The 11,818-nt window shown below is 46.3% G+C and overlaps 2 protein-coding genes across 2 annotated transcripts; both read right to left on the reverse strand.

Annotated features, from left to right (window-relative positions):
* Positions 1-1,054: 1,054 nt before the first annotated feature.
* On the reverse strand, positions 1,055-2,864 carry LOC119310847 (S-type anion channel SLAH3-like). Its single transcript, XM_037586473.1, has 2 exons — positions 2,145-2,864; positions 1,055-1,483 (listed from the first exon to the last, which is right to left on the reverse strand). Exons 1-2 carry the CDS (start codon positions 2,835-2,837, stop codon positions 1,055-1,057), a joined length of 1,122 nt encoding a protein of 373 aa, XP_037442370.1. The 5' UTR covers positions 2,838-2,864.
* Positions 2,865-6,143: 3,279 nt separating this feature from the next.
* LOC119310858 (S-type anion channel SLAH3-like) lies at positions 6,144-7,953 on the reverse strand. The gene is made up of 2 exons (XM_037586479.1): positions 7,234-7,953; positions 6,144-6,572 (listed from the first exon to the last, which is right to left on the reverse strand). The coding sequence occupies exons 1-2, from the start codon at positions 7,924-7,926 to the stop codon at positions 6,144-6,146; spliced, it is 1,122 nt and encodes a 373-aa protein (XP_037442376.1). The 5' UTR covers positions 7,927-7,953.
* Positions 7,954-11,818: the final 3,865 nt, after the last annotated feature.

Consider the following 11,818-nt stretch of genomic DNA (forward strand, 5'->3'; position numbering starts at 1 on the left):
GACGTTGCTACGACCTGAAGGGTGACATGGCAACGACAAGCAGGTCGGTGCAGCCGCGAGGAGAACCGTAGGACGACGGCACCACGGCCCGACGGGGCGACGCGACATCGGCCCATTGCTCGATCAGTGGAGTGGCACGCTGGAGTTGGGGATGAACTTCACGGGACATGCAGAGGAACGCACAAGAGACTGGCCAGCTCGGTCAGGCGGCGCGGATGGGGCGAATCATGGGCGGGTGATAAATCCGATCGCCTTCAAGGTCGGGAACACAGGTTGGTGATGAAGTGGCCGAGCCTAGTCAACAGAAAATTGGGAAGCAAATTAAATTGAGAGACAATTCTGTCATAAGGGGAACTGTGGCACAAAGATGATAAATGAGGGTATAAATTGAGCTTTTTCTTAATGTTGGGTCAATTCTGTTACTAGCGATTAACTCTAACAAAATACAAACCAGAAAAATGAAATATGAAAATAATATAGACTTTGGCCCAGCGCCCAATCCAGCAAATAGGAAAATAAAAAATAAAAGATAAAAGATAAATTTGTGTTAAAAGAACTCGGCAAAGATTGCAATGACGCCAACCGTGATCATCGGGACACGTGTCCAATCATTTGCCGAGTTCTAGTGTTGCACCCGGCAAACGGCTCCTTTTTTGCCATGTTCTTGGCTTTGCCGAGTTTTTTTCCCTTAAATCTACCCGGCTTTTCCTACCTGTCCGAGTGCGTGATAAAATGCACTTGACAAACAAGTGGGCTCTGGTCAAAGTTTCAGATTCCAGTACTGATGAATAATTTACCAAATCTGCAATGTCCACAAAATGTTGTTTGTTTATTCTTATTACATATCCGTAGAGTCATACACAGACAGATCGACCTACGTGGGTCAAATAATCACATTATACCCTCATCACCACAAAAATTGCTCCAAGGATATATCCATGCATGCCCTTTACTGTACGTGCAGCCACAGCAACCCAGCTGCATGCTTCCACAACCATCTACTAGTCCAAGAGATTGAGAAGAAGAACTATGTACACAGCACAGCTAGGCACGTCTACGGCTCTGCATTGCCTTTGTGGACGGACAGATGAGTCTCCCTCGATCGATCCCCCGCGGCCGACTCATGGGAGTCAGAGTTAGGCGACTTGGACACGGAGAGCACGAGCTCCTTCATATCGGAGCTGGAGGAGCGGAGGTGCGCGAGCATCTTGCTGAACTTGGGCTTCCTTTGGGTGATGGCGATGGAGACGTCGTTGGGGAAGAGGTCCCTGAGCACGAAGGCGTGGAGCATGGTGGTCACCAGCAGGCCGGCTACCGTGACGGTGGCAACGCCCGAGAGGCCGATCGAGAGAGTCCGCGTGAGCACGTTGTTCCCCTCCGTGGCGTATGTTATGGTCGCGATTGACACACCGGTCATCGGGAACGTGTATGCCCACCACGCCAGCGAGAACCGAAATCCTCTAAAGAAGTTGATTCGCACGGCCTGATCATCATCCCAAAGACAAATAATAAGAACATTACAAATCACTAGTACGTACGACTGTATATATCAGCTGTACGCACGCAAACGGACACAAAAAGTAGAGTACGCTGGTCAAGCTTTTAAATCTAGGCCGATATATGATCGATATAAATGGTGATATATGAGTTTTAGGGTCTACCACTATAAATCATATGTATCACCTGAGAAGGATCGAAATATCAACTGATACGGCCGATATCTAACCCGATATGCCCATCAATATATACATATACATCGATGAACACAATTATGTATCAAAAAACACTGAAAAAATATTATGAATTTACGACTTTAATGTATTATAAAAGTCATGCATTTTCATTTTGTGAAAACACATATATAACCCATTGTTTTTAATCTTAGAGAGATGATTTTGCTAATTTGTTTTCGATAGTTTCTTAATTCAGAAATTTATAAATTATTATAGGAATCAAAATTTGTTATGCTAGAGCATTGACACACTATATATTTTTGTTAAAAAGATATTTCTAAACTAGAATATATATCTAGATATATTTTTTCTGATATATCACCTGATATCTGACATACAAAATATGTTCAATTCAAACCGATACAAATCCAATGTATGATATTCAAAACGTTATTAATGTTGGTTACGTACCAGTGACATGTAGAGGAAGAGTGCGATGAAGAAGGTGACCTGTGCGCCGTTGTCGAACTCGCCATTTATTTGGGCCCAAGCCATGGAGGCGACGCTAGGCGCGGCGACGAAGAGGAAGAAGACGGGGTAGAGCTCCTTGGGGAGCGTGATGTTGGTGGGGAGCCGTTGGTAGAGCGTGACGAATAGGACACTGTAGTGCGCGAGCCCGACGGCAAAGAAGAAGACGGGGCCCTCGCAGAGGCCCATCTTGGCGCCCAGCAGCGCGCCGACAAAGTTGCCGACGATGGAGAGGTGGTTGGACGGGTTAGCCACCTTGGAGAGCCGGTGCTGGCCGCCGGACATCCATTGGCCGTAGATCTTGAGCTGGAGGCAGAAGATGGGCGCCATGAGAGCGTACCATGCGGCGGGGTGGATCTTGGCCATGTCGCGCGGCGCGCCCTGCACGAGGAAGAGGCATGCGATCCAGGGTGCGAAGAAGAAGTTGGCGCGGATGGGGTGGTGGAACTCGCGGCGGACGGCCTCGAAGTAGAAGACGAGCTTGAGGAGGTAGATGGAGGAGACGAGGGCCATGAGCGCCAGCGAGATGTACCAGAGCACGTGGGGCAGCAGGAGGCTGACGTGGAGGAAGGCCGACGGCGGCGCCCACGCCAGCGTCTTCCATAGGATCCCCTGACTGCTCACGCCCAGGACCATCCCGAAGGCGCTGATCGGGAACCGCAGCAGGAATAAACAAACAACATTTTGTGGATCTTGCAGATTTGGATAAATTATTCGTCACTACTAGAATCTGAAACTTTGAACAGTGCCCGCTAGTTTTTAAAGTGCATTTTATCGCCCACTCGGAAAACTGGGTAAGGCCGAGTAGGTTTAGGCCTCCTTTGGTTCATAGGGTAGGAAAATCATACAAATAGAAAAGTCATAGGAAATGAGATGACATGCATCTCAAATCCTATAAGTAGGAATAGGAAAAGGGATGTCCTTTGATTCACATCATAGTATTTTTTTCCATTGAGTCTAGGCTAATGTTTATTTTCCTATGAAATGTGGAGGATAGGAAGAATTCCTCCATAGACATAGGATTTCATACCTACAAACCAAAGGGCTCTAAAGGAATTTTTCCTATAAAAATTCTATCCTATGAAATTCCTACAAAATTCCTTCAAACCAAAGGAGGCCCTAAGGAAAAAAAACTCAGCAAAGCCAAGAAATTCTGGAAGAACGATCCGTTTGCCGAGTGCAACACTAGGCAAACGGCTAGAACTAGGCACATGATTGGACACGCGTCCCTGGTGACCGCGGATGATTGATGATAAATAAATTAGAAAGATACACAACCATGCAATTCATTAAGTCGTTTTCAGTGTCTAGCCAAACCAAGTTGTTCAAATTTTGCAATATGCAAAGTGAGTTCACAATCATAAAAGATGTTTGAAATAGTATATTTGCATGTGATTGTTTCTCTTCGTTCTACTAACCTTCATGAATTGTGCAGATGACCAATTCTTTTTATCAATAAGATCTGAATTATTGTGTTAGAATATATAATAAGGAAAAGAAAAGTAAAAGAAAAAAAATGTAATCTCTTTATCATATAGCCTCACACCAATAGATACATTGAAAATATTTCTTTGAAGGAGAAAATAGCACGCTTTGCATGTAAAATAGATCTCAAGAGATACATAAATATATAGCTCTCCTGGATTAGATGCAACAGCACATAGGTGTCAAGGACGCCCTACATAATTTGATTGTTGGTAGTTCCCCAACTGTTGTTCTCCTCGTTATTGCCCCTCTTGGGTATATGGCGATCCCAAGGTCCAGGAATATCCAAACGAGAAGTGTTCTCTACTCCAAAATTGTGAATTAAGTTGTAGTAAGGGTTTCTATACAGCCTTGCTGATGATTTGGGTGTCAGCCGATAGCTTGATGATTTGACTCTCCAAGAGGTTGGGATGGCAGAAATTCCAGTGACCGTGGTTGACGGAGGTTGAGATACTTGAGCTTCTGATTCTTCAGCGAAGACTACCGAGTTTCTGTGAGTTCCATCTTTGCCATTGGTCTCCATTTTCCACACTTCTTCATCCCACTTGCGATCATCACCTCTCGTCTCATTGGATCCGGAAGAAGCCATGATGGCTAAAAACTCTTGTAATCCTGGTAGGAAAAGGGTCGAAACAAGATAGAAGAGAAAAGGCACATTAAGCAAATTAGAAAAATCGAAAAACAAACAAACAAATGAATGAATATATGTATAGCAAATAAAAAACGCTGGCACTGCATTTTGTGTAAGTCTCAATGAATATATGAATGAATATATGTACCTCTTTGCCGATTTATGCTTTGCCGACTTTAGCAAGCTGATGGGAAATTCTTTGCCGTCTGTTTTCAAGTTTTTGCCATCTGTTTGAAGCAGACGGCAAATTTATTTCTGTTGTGAAACCATACATGACACGATTTTTAAATGGGTCGCACAATTTTGCAACTACAACACCACCGATCCTCTACTAATGGAAGGGAAGAGCATGCATGATCAATATTGTTGACTCGTGTGATTGTACTATATGTACTCGTGTGTGGTTTATGCAAAACGGGGTGCACTTTCGAGACATGTACCTGGTTTTGGTTTCCTACTTAACTTACTTGTTATTGTGTTCTTTCCATACCAGATTATTTTCAGCATTTGTAAATACGAATGAGTGGGCTTTTGGATCAAGACCTAAGGCCACAACCCAAATTGCCTGGTCTTCACCAATTTGCACAAGTGTTACTCTCATGGTGCACTCTCGCTCAGCACCATACCAACCTCATGTTGTTGTTTTACATTTTCTATTGTGAATCATTCTTTTTTCTAGTCGGAGATAACCATTTTCTATTGTGAATCATTCTTTTTTCTAGTCGGTGCAACCGCAGCGACGGCCTCAGGGCAGCGGCGGGGACTGTGCATGACGTTGCTACGACCTGAAGGGTGACATGGCAACGACAAGCAGGTCGGTGCAGCCGCGAGGAGAACCGTAGGACGACGGCACCACGGCCCGACGGGGCGACGCGACATCGGCCCATTGCTCGATCAGTGGAGTGGCACGCTGGAGTTGGGGATGAACTTCACGGGACATGCAGAGGAACGCACAAGAGACTGGCCAGCTCGGTCAGGCGGCGCGGATGGGGCGAATCATGGGCGGGTGATAAATCCGATCGCCTTCAAGGTCGGGAACACAGGTTGGTGATGAAGTGGCCGAGCCTAGTCAACAGAAAATTGGGAAGCAAATTAAATTGAGAGACAATTCTGTCATAAGGGGAACTGTGGCACAAAGATGATAAATGAGGGTATAAATTGAGCTTTTTCTTAATTTTGGGTCAATTCTGTTACTAGCGATTAACTCTAACAAAATACAAACCAGAAAAATGAAATATGAAAATAATATAGACTTTGGCCCAGCGCCCAATCCAGCAAATAGGAAAATAAAAAATAAAAGATAAAAGATAAATTTGTGTTAAAAGAACTCGGCAAAGATTGCAATGACGCCAACCGTGATCATCGGGGACACGTGTCCAATCATTTGCCGAGTTCTAGTGTTGCACCCGGCAAACGGCTCCTTTTTTGCCATGTTCTTGGCTTTGCCGAGTTTTTTTCCCTTAAATCTACCCGGCTTTTCCTACCTGTCCGAGTGCGTGATAAAATGCACTTGACAAACAAGTGGGCTCTGGTCAAAGTTTCAGATTCCAGTACTGATGAATAATTTACCAAATCTGCAATGTCCACAAAATGTTGTTTGTTTATTCTTATTACATATCCGTAGAGTCATACACAGACAGATCGACCTACGTGGGTCAAATAATCACATTATACCCTCATCACCACAAAAATTGCTCCAAGGATATATCCATGCATGCCCTTTACTGTACGTGCAGCCACAGCAACCCAGCTGCATGCTTCCACAACCATCTACTAGTCCAAGAGATTGAGAAGAAGAACTATGTACACAGCACAGCTAGGCACGTCTACGGCTCTGCATTGCCTTTGTGGACGGACAGATGAGTCTCCCTCGATCGATCCCCCGCGGCCGACTCATGGGAGTCAGAGTTGGGCGACTTGGACACGGAGAGCACGAGCTCCTTCATATCGGAGCTGGAGGAGCGGAGGTGCGCGAGCATCTTGCTGAACTTGGGCTTCCTTTGGGTGATGGCGATGGAGACGTCGTTGGGGAAGAGGTCCCTGAGCACGAAGGCGTGGAGCATGGTGGTCACCAGCAGGCCGGCTACCGTGACGGTGGCAACGCCCGAGAGGCCGATCGAGAGAGTCCGCGTGAGCACGTTGTTCCCCTCCGTGGCGTATGTTATGGTCGCGATTGACACACCGGTCATCGGGAACGTGTATGCCCACCACGCCAGCGAGAACCGAAATCCTCTAAAGAAGTTGATTCGCACGGCCTGATCATCATCCCAAAGACAAATAATAAGAACATTACAAATCACTAGTACGTACGACTGTATATATCAGCTGTACGCACGCAAACGGACACAAAAAGTAGAGTACGCTGGTCAAGCTTTTAAATCTAGGCCGATATATGATCGATATAAATGGTGATATATGAGTTTTAGGGTCTACCACTATAAATCATATGTATCACCTGAGAAGGATCGAAATATCAACTGATACGGCCGATATCTAACCCGATATGCCCATCAATATATACATATACATCGATGAACACAATTATGTATCAAAAAACACTGAAAAAATATTATGAATTTACGACTTTAATGTATTATAAAAGTCATGCATTTTCATTTTGTGAAAACACATATATAACCCATTGTTTTTAATCTTAGAGAGATGATTTTGCTAATTTGTTTTCGATAGTTTCTTAATTCAGAAATTTATAAATTATTATAGGAATCAAAATTTGTTATGCTAGAGCATTGACACACTATATATTTTTGTTAAAAAGATATTTCTAAACTAGAATATATATCTAGATATATTTTTTCTGATATATCACCTGATATCTGACATACAAAATATGTTCAATTCAAACCGATACAAATCCAATGTATGATATTCAAAACGTTATTAATGTTGGTTACGTACCAGTGACATGTAGAGGAAGAGTGCGATGAAGAAGGTGACCTGTGCGCCGTTGTCGAACTCGCCATTTATTTGGGCCCAAGCCATGGAGGCGACGCTAGGCGCGGCGACGAAGAGGAAGAAGACGGGGTAGAGCTCCTTGGGGAGCGTGATGTTGGTGGGGAGCCGTTGGTAGAGCGTGACGAATAGGACACTGTAGTGCGCGAGCCCGACGGCAAAGAAGAAGACGGGGCCCTCGCAGAGGCCCATCTTGGCGCCCAGCAGCGCGCCGACAAAGTTGCCGACGATGGAGAGGTGGTTGGACGGGTTAGCCACCTTGGAGAGCCGGTGCTGGCCGCCGGACATCCATTGGCCGTAGATCTTGAGCTGGAGGCAGAAGATGGGCGCCATGAGAGCGTACCATGCGGCGGGGTGGATCTTGGCCATGTCGCGCGGTGCGCCCTGCACGAGGAAGAGGCATGCGATCCAGGGTGCGAAGAAGAAGTTGGCGCGGATGGGGTGGTGGAACTCGCGGCGGACGGCCTCGAAGTAGAAGACGAGCTTGAGGAGGTAGATGGAGGAGACGAGGGCCATGAGCGCCAGCGAGATGTACCAGAGCACGTGGGGCAGCAGGAGGCTGACGTGGAGGAAGGCCGACGGCGGCGCCCACGCCAGCGTCTTCCATAGGATCCCCTGACTGCTCACGCCCAGGACCATCCCGAAGGCGCTGATCGGGAACCGCAGCAGGAATAAACAAACAACATTTTGTGGATCTTGCAGATTTGGATAAATTATTCGTCACTACTAGAATCTGAAACTTTGAACAGTGCCCGCTAGTTTTTAAAGTGCATTTTATCGCCCACTCAGAAAACTGGGTAAGGCCGAGTAGGTTTAGGCCTCTTTTGGTTCATAGGGTAGGAAAATCATTGAAATAGAAAAGTCATAGGAAATGAGATGACATGCATCTCAAATCCTATGAGTAGGAATAGGAAAAGGGATGTCCTTTGATTCACATCATAGTATTTTTTTCCATTGAGTCTAGGCTAATGTTTATTTTCCTATGAAATGTGGAGGATAGGAAGAATTCCTTCATAGGCATAGGATTTCATTCCTACAAACCAAAGTGCTCTAAAGGAATTTTTCCTATAAAAATCCTATCCTATGAAATTCCTACAAAATTCCTTCAAACCAAAGGAGGCCTTAAGAAAAAAAAACTCAGCAAAGCCAAGAAATTCTGGAAGAATGATCTGTTTGCCGAGTGCAACACTAGGCAAACGGCTAGAACTAGGCACATGATTGGACACGCGTCCCTGGTGACCGCGGATGATTGATGATAAATAAATTAGAAAGATACACAACCATGCAATTCATTAAGTCGTTTTCGGTGTCTAGCCAAACCAAGTTGTTCAAATTTTGCAATATGCAAAGTGAGTTCACAATCATAAAAGATGTTTGAAATAGTATATTTGCATGTGATTGTTTCTCTTCGTTCTACTAACCTTCGTGAATTGTGCAGATGACCAATTCTTTTTATCAATAAGATCTGAATTATTGTGTTAGAATATATAATAAGGAAAAGAAAAGTAAAAGAAAAAAAATGTAATCTCTTTATCATATAGCCTCACACCAATAGATACATTGAAAATATTTCTTTGAAGGAGAAAATAGCACGCTTTGCATGTAAAATAGATCTCAAGAGATACATAAATATATAGCTCTCCTGGATTAGATGCAACAGCACATAGGTGTCAAGGACGCCCTACATAATTTGATTGTTGGTAGTTCCCCAACTGTTGTTCTCCTCGTTATTGCCCCTCTTGGGTATATGGCGATCCCAAGGTCCAGGAATATCCAAACGAGAAGTGTTCTCTACTCCAAAATTGTGAATTAAGTTGTAGTAAGGGTTTCTATACAGCCTTGCTGATGATTTGGGTGTCAGCCGATAGCTTGATGATTTGACTCTCCAAGAGGTTGGGATGGCAGAAATTCCAGTGACCGTGGTTGACGGAGGTTGAGATACTTGAGCTTCTGATTCTTCAGCGAAGACTACCGAGTTTCTGTGAGTTCCATCTTTGCCATTGGTCTCCATTTTCCACACTTCTTCATCCCACTTGCGATCATCACCTCTCGTCTCATTGGATCTGGAAGAAGCCATGATGGCTAAAAACTCTTGTAATCCTGGTAGTAAAAGGGTCGAAACAAGATAGAAGAGAAAAGGCACATTAAGCAAATCAGAAAAATCGAAAAACAAACAAACAAATGAATGAATATATGTATAGCAAATAAAAAACGCTGGCACTGCATTTTGTGTAAGTCTCAAAGATGGTAATAAAAAAATATCCATACTCCAAAGTAAAGATCAGATTTCATAGTTTTGGTTCAATATATGCTTTGCTCACTAGGCCGTCCGATCGATTAGAAGGCGATTCCGTGGCAAAAGATATCCACTACTTAAGTCATTCGGTGATGGGCACATATATGCATGTTAATCCTGGGCGTGGCCACTTCTATCCGCACATGTACAAAGATATCAAAGATAGAAGTACGTAAGGACGTGTATATAAGTAGCAGCACACAGCAGCACAGTACTTTGGTCTCTGAATTGTATGCCCAGCACACAGCAGCCAAACACAAACATAAGGTTCAGTAGATCTAGGAAGATAAAATGCGAAGAGAATGTACGTAAACTCCATGGATCCATGCTGATGTACCTGGCTGGTGTTGGAGGTCCTTCGGGAGGGCAGAGGCGATGACCGGACGATTTCTGCAGATCAAAAAAATGGAGCGTGGTGACTATTTATTTGGTGGGAGGGGGAGGGAAAAGAGGTGAAAATGGAAAGAAACCATGCAGGCCGAGCGTGCGTACAAGCCCAATTTAAAACTAGACTTGCTTGCGTTTCTTTCCATGGATGGCTTTTCACAAGTTTTCTTTCCGTGCTCACCTCATACGAGTGGCCGGCATCTACTAGGGCCCACCCCTATAATGTCTTTCCAATTTTTATTAATAGGGTTATATATTGACACCTGTAGGGTTATATTTCAACCTCAAACTTTTCTCATGATTAATAAACATCACTCAAGCTAAATGTTCGGATTTAGCCATTTTTTTGAGTTGGTTTGCTATTTTCGAAGCATTAACTGATTTTCCGGCCACTAAGAGCATCTACAAACGGACTCCCATACCAGCACGAAACGCGGGCGGCCTGCTGGGTCACTGATCGGACGGGAAAACCACACCCAACGAGACCTCGCAAATCCGCCCCAAACGCCTGGACTGACCGGCAATCCCCATACCCGACCCATGATAGGACGCCCGGATGCACTCGGAGGCCCCGGCCACGTAGGACTAACCACAGGGGCCCGCGCCAATTAGCATATCTCCGCCCCCACCCCTCTTGGCGGACCAGCCCTCTACTCTTCTCTTTTCTCCCTCGTCCGCACAACGGCCACCCGAGTTCCGCCGCCATCTTTGCATCGCCATCGTCCCCAACCCAGGGCTTCACCACCGGAAGCCCCTACCCACACCATCGCTGACCGTTTCGCAACCGGTGAAGGTCGCCGCCACCAGATGCCGCCCCGGTACATCTGACTCCCCCCTATATACACCTCGCGCTCTAGGTGTTCGAAGAAATGTCCAAGACATTTCTTTTATTCTTTTGGTCTCTACTTGTTGGTCACCAATGGATTCGCCGTGAATGATGGCCATGGGAACCCCAACCTTGAGAGGGCCGGCCATGTATGGCCAGAGGGGTGACGGCCCAGAGCCCAGGCCTGCAGTGGGCCCATGATCTGGTATACTGTAGGTCAGCCCAACAAAAATATTAAGTAGGAAAAAACTTAAGAGAGCAAAAAACGCAATGGCTAGGCCCAATTGGCTTGCCAGATAGCTACGTGAAGGCTGAAGCGTGCCAGACCCAGTCAAGGCCACACGCGATGGTTCCGCTAGTTTGCTTGCTTTTCAGTTCGACTTCAGTCTTCGTGAAACGTGGCTCGGCGCCTCGCCGGCCGCCGCCTGCCCACCTCGGCCGCTCGGGATTCAGATTCTAGTTGGTGGATATTTGTGATGCGGTCCTCGATGCGCCCAAAGGATTGGCGATGCCAGAGGTGTGGGTCAAACTGGGAGGAGTCCCACCCAAGCAGAGGCGCTCCGACCTGCTCATGGCGGCCACCACCATGCTCGGCCGTCCCCTGCTGATAGACGAGAAGTCTCTCATTCGCCCGGGGCCTGTTCGCATGCGTTTCGCCTGCCGCAGCCCCCGCAAGCTGCGCGGACTGGTCCAGATCTGGTTCAACGGCGAGGGCCTCAACATCAGCATCGAGCCCGAGCTCCCCCCGGAGCAACTCACGGCGCCCGCCTTGCCTGTCCCAAATCCTCCTTCACCTAACCACGGCAAGGGTCCGGACGGGGCGGGGCGTGACGGCACCAGGGAAGAAGACAAGGAGGCTGATGCTAGCATGGGGGATGATTCCATTGACACGGCGGCATGGGAGAAGTTGGGCATCAATGACAAGGGCGGGGCGGTGAATCGGGCGTCGCTTCCTTCGTTGGAGCTGCCTCTGGCGGGGAGGTCCATGGAGCTGGAGCTTTCCATCCCGAACCAGTATGGCT

The sequence above is a fragment of the Triticum dicoccoides genome, chromosome 1B, assembly GCF_002162155.2.
Source record: "Triticum dicoccoides isolate Atlit2015 ecotype Zavitan chromosome 1B, WEW_v2.0, whole genome shotgun sequence".
NCBI classification, from domain to species: Eukaryota; Viridiplantae; Streptophyta; class Magnoliopsida; order Poales; family Poaceae; genus Triticum; species Triticum dicoccoides.

Coding starts and splice junctions, on each gene's coding strand:
- LOC119310858 (XM_037586479.1), bottom strand. CDS start 7,926: ATGGTCCTGGGCGTGAGCAGTCAGGGGATCCTATGGAAGACGCTGGCG. Junction 6,573..7,233: donor TCTTCCTCTACATGTCACTG/GTACGTAACCAA, acceptor GATGATGATCAG/GCCGTGCGAATCAACTTCTT.
- LOC119310847 (XM_037586473.1), bottom strand. CDS start 2,837: ATGGTCCTGGGCGTGAGCAGTCAGGGGATCCTATGGAAGACGCTGGCG. Junction 1,484..2,144: donor TCTTCCTCTACATGTCACTG/GTACGTAACCAA, acceptor GATGATGATCAG/GCCGTGCGAATCAACTTCTT.